At 38.6% G+C, this 5,000-nt stretch overlaps 1 protein-coding gene across 1 annotated transcript in view; it reads right to left on the bottom strand.

Annotated features, from left to right (window-relative positions):
* The window catches only part of LOC122265340 (ninjurin-1-like), a 7,481-nt gene extending 6,053 nt beyond the window's left edge, over positions 1 to 1,428 (bottom strand). The window contains exon 1 of the mRNA XM_086546081.1: positions 1,247 to 1,428. Coding sequence (XP_086402207.1) covers positions 1,247 to 1,268 — 22 coding nt within the window. The 5' untranslated portion in view covers positions 1,269 to 1,428. The remainder of the gene's footprint in view (positions 1 to 1,246) is intronic.
* Between the last annotated feature and the right edge of the window lie 3,572 nt (positions 1,429 to 5,000).

Below are 5,000 nucleotides of genomic sequence, written 5' to 3'. Positions count from 1 at the left end.
CCCGGAAAGGCTAGGCTGAGAGAGAGGTGTGCCCCCCCCCCTCCCCCCCAGAAAGGCTAGCCTGAAGGAGAGAAAAAGAGGTTGCATCACGGGATTCCTCGTGGAAAAAGTGTAAACATCACCTTCAGTTTAAGATCCGTTTGTACAAGGTTAAAAAAGGGATGTGTGTTACGGGAGATAGTGTTGAGAAGGGTGATGGTGGTTGTGATGGTGAGAGATGGTGATTGTTGCTGTTGATGGTGATGATGATGGTGATGATAATGATGATGATGATGATGTTGTGGATTATGATGATGACGACAGCTTCTTTCCAAGATATTTTCATCCCAATGTTATCTACCGGATTCTTAGAATGTATTCCTGTGTTTGTTACTCTTTTAATAGAGAGAAATTAAAGTAAATTAAGAAGAATTTTTTTTAAATTCATCATATTCGTTTAATCGGATCTAATTTGATTTTAATCTTAATTGAATACGGAAGAGATCCATCCGTTGTATAAAGAAAAATGGGTTCGGATTTCGTTGAGTTTTGTGATGACGTAATGGGGTTAATTAAGAATCATTTATGGGCCAAAATAGGTGATACAAACGCAGGCATTATGGTAATTCCATTATAGAGCGAAGCATCAAGTGTGATGAAGGAGGAACTGGGGGGTTGGTTGATTCAAGCGTTTAAGACTCACGTTTGGAGAACTCTCACGTGCCTTACGTTAACACCCACGGTAACCTTAGAACCAAGCGTTCAAGTGCAGTCGGTGCCCTGCCTCGCTTGCACAATACGGGACACACACACATGCACGAATACAGACACACACGCACGCTAGCAAGCAAGCACGCACGCACGCACACACACACACAAACAGACACACACACACAAACAGACACAGACACACACACACACACAAACACGCACGTACACCTGCACACAGGTATTAGTTCAATTTGCCAACTTCTTGGAGACAGACACACGCACACACATACACAGAGGGAGAGACTAAATTGAGAGAGAGAGAGAGAGAGAGAGAGAGAGAGAAAGAATGAATGAGAGAGGACAGAGTGAAGCCGTAAAATACACACCGCTCTTCCAGTCCTAACAATAACCAGCCAAGAAACAACCTGCACCATCCCCCTCCCCCTCCCCCCTCCCCCCACCAACCAGATGCATGACCCATTAATCCCAAAAGCCCAAAATCAAATCCCAGAAACTGCTATATGTTACGTTTTAGGAATCCCGAATCGATACTCACCTGGTTGGATGTTCGCAGGCATGATGGCGGAGGCGTGGTTTGGTTTGTGCGTGTGTTTGTGTTTCTAACCGATCGTGACCCGAAACGGTGACGTCACACTGCGATTGGGGTGGTAGTCAAACGATGAGGTTATTTGTTTGCAATCCTGAGGTTGTTGTTTGGCCCGCTTTACAACATTGCCAAGAAGTGACTGATCATTGAGGTTGGGGTTAAACCTTCTTTCCTGTCTGCGGGAGCCAAGTGCGCCTGCGTCGTATTTTTTCGTTCGATTTATTCTACGTTAATTATAGTTCATAATCCCTCTGGTTTTGTCTTTTGTTTTGGTTCTGTGTTCGGGGATTCAAAAACTAAAATTAGATTCCTTAACGTACTCTCTAATTAAGAATATAAAAGTGGAAAGACGTCATCCTTAAATAGTGACATGGCAACACCAAACCAGACCATCTAGTCTTCACTGAAAGAAAGAAGAAATGACAAATAAACTTCTTCAATAGGTGTTCAATTTGTTTATAGGCTAAACATTCTTGGAATATGCTATCCATTGAAAAAACTTTATTTAGAAGATCTGAGTTACAACATCTACGAGCGGCGTTGAAAGATGCCAAGGGTTATTTTTAACCACACAACTTTGACATTGCATTTCGAAGGGATGTCATGACTGCTTACGTGAGTGTTTTTTTTTAGGGGCGCAAGGTGCAAGTTGCATGCATACACAGGTGTTTACGGGCAATTAGACGAACAAACAAACGCACACACCTATTTGGAAATAATGTTGTGTTTATGCGTGTGCAAATAAATAAACAATAGCTATATGAACACACGCGCACACACACACACACACACACACACACACACACACACACACACGCACAAACACACACAAAATGCAAACAGAATCACAGAATCTAGAAGACGTTTCATATTTGGAAATTATAGACTACACAGGAATATAAATATTCTAGTTCATAGCAGTTTCTTTGTTAAACGATTTTTACATAATTTTCGTTTAGTTTTAATTCCTAGTGAGAATATGTTGATAGTTTATATAAAAGTATTAAGGGAGAAAGAGAAAACAAGAGAGCGAGCAAGAGAGAGAGAGAGAAAGAGAGAGAGAGAGAGAAAGAGAGAGAGAGAGAAAGAACGAACGAACGAGAGAGAGAAAGAGAGAGAGAGGAAGAGAGAGCAACATTTTATTTGACAATATAACAAACGGCCATATAACATTCACTCCCAAACAAAGGTTAGTATGGCTGACACTCCAGCGACCTCCCCCCCTCCCCTCCCCCTCCTCCCACCTTTTTTCTAATTGGGGATTACGAGCAAAGTCAAAGCAAGGAAACTAAGAATAATGATAAGTTGCAGACCATGCAATCTGGCAATATAGCGTGTCATGGGAAAATCTGTACCAACTGTGGCAGGATATTTTTTATATTTTGAGATCCAGTGTTCGGGGTTGTTATTATCATTATTGTTATTTTTGTTGTTGTTGCAATCCTTGTTGTTATTGTGACTGTTATAATCATCCTTATCACCATTACTATTATCATCATTATTACAATTATCATTATCATTACATTTGCCACCATTATTATTGGTGATGATAACAATGATAATAATGGTAATAATAATAATAATAATGGTAAAGATAATGATGATAATTATAATAATAATATCAACAGCAATAACAATAAAAATGAAAACAATATAAATAATGCGATGATGATGATAATCGTAATATAAATAATAGTGATAATAACGATATCAATAATAATGATAATGACAAGTAAATGATAATGGTAAATGTATCAATATCATTTACTATCATCATAATTAAGATATTAATTCTCATTACCATGTCTTTATTGGTATTATTATCCAGATTTTCACTAACATGAATTATTCAAAATATTTATGTTATTACGGTTCTTTCGTGACCAACAACATGAACTGTCAAAAGGATTGATTTCTTAACAAATCTACCACAACAAGTTAACGAGGACAAATGGTCCCTCTTGGCAGGTTAATTATGCAGCCTCTTAAGTGGAGGTAAGGGTGCATACGAGTGACATAAGAGAATGGATTTGCATCACAAGGGAATGGACATAGCCTTGTATGTGCGGGATCGAGCTGTTTTGATTATGTCAGGTGATATACAGTTGGTTTTATTTTGTGTGGATGATTACTACAAGTTGGTATCGTTGCTTACATAAACTGCCTAGGAAGTCCAGTAGATGATTGATTGATTGATATTGACAGCGTCATTTGCTGAGTCATTTTTGTAAGGAAAGTATTATTACAATCCATATATTTGTTCGCCGCACATATACAGAACATACAGAATGTTCAACGGCTTTGGGCATCCCGTTGTACAATCGGAGTAAAAAAGGTCAAATCTCGGACAATTACGAAAACCTATGTGACATCTTAGTGGGCGATTCAGAAGCAATTTAAGAAAGATAACATTCATAACAATAAATAACAGCCTGTAATCAGTCCTAAGTTTATCTATTATTGTAAGCCACTCGATGCCGCTAGTTGTAATCCTCTTAGGTGCCAGCGGTTGTGATCCACTTGACTTGCCCGTTGGACCCGGTGGATAAGACAGACAGACATTCACGTGTCATGGTCTTTATTGGTGGACTCGGTCAATTCACTTGGCTCCGACCGAAGGCCAGAGGTCAGAGCTGTTCGCTCTGACTGTTCTTCTCTCTTGTCTGTTTCTTCCGTCTTTGTAATTCTATCTGTGATGGTTCCTTCTGTCTGTTCTGGCTTAGGGCTTCCGCCGTGCTAGGGCAGTTGCAGGGAGCAGACATAGGGAGCAGGAAGTGTCAGGCAGGACTGACTTGAAGCATATAACAATGAATTATATAGTAATGCATAATCAGTACCTTAAGTCACATGATATGCAGTATCAGTGCCTTACAATTATAGGCCTAATGCCAAGTGAGAACATCATTGTCTTCATATGTCATTATCAGTATTATGTATTATTAGTAGTAATGATCATAAATGACTAATAACAGTTACGTAACAATCGTAGTCTTAGGTGTTGAACTGAAGCTGAATTTAGTATAAATGTAAATTTTCAGAACACAAAAAGTCAGTTACTCTCGACATCATCAGAAATGATGAATATGAAAATAAACATGATGATGGTGGTGGTGATAATACTGATGACAAAGAAGAGGAAGAAGGGGGAAGATGTTGATAATAACAATGATGATGATAGTATAATCGGACAGAGATTTAGTGGTCCAAATGGAGAACATTATACAAAATCAAATATATATTTACTCCAAAATATGTTGGTTCTTATGAATAATTTCCACCAAAATGCAGGCTACCTAGATTTAATGATAATAACCATAAAAGTAATAACCAAATCCCCATGAAGTTTATTTACAGAAGAGAAATTTCAATGGAACGGATTACAGAAACAATAAAAATACAGGGCATATTGACGTCGAGATCACTGTATTATGTCACATTTCTTGCCTTCATTAGTCTTCTCTATTAGCCAGTGATAAATAGTTTAACCCTTTCCTAAATCTTCCACCTGGGTATTTCACAAATACTTCAGTACATTTCATTTTTCAATGTGTTTGCGTTAGGAGCTTCATAGATTATCAAGAGAAACAAGAGGGTCTACATTCAGGCATAATCGCCAGGCAGGAACGCCCTCTAATGTAAGGTGTATCTACTAACGAGTGGTTCTTAGCACTCCTTAAAATTCTCATGTCTCTCACGAGCTGCA

The sequence above is a fragment of the Penaeus japonicus genome, unplaced genomic scaffold (genome assembly GCF_977035675.1).
Source record: "Penaeus japonicus unplaced genomic scaffold, GWHDUDI00000001_assembly GWHDUDI00000017, whole genome shotgun sequence".
Lineage (NCBI taxonomy): Eukaryota > Metazoa > Arthropoda > Malacostraca > Decapoda > Penaeidae > Penaeus > Penaeus japonicus.
This window is presented reverse-complemented; position numbering and strand designations above follow the sequence as displayed.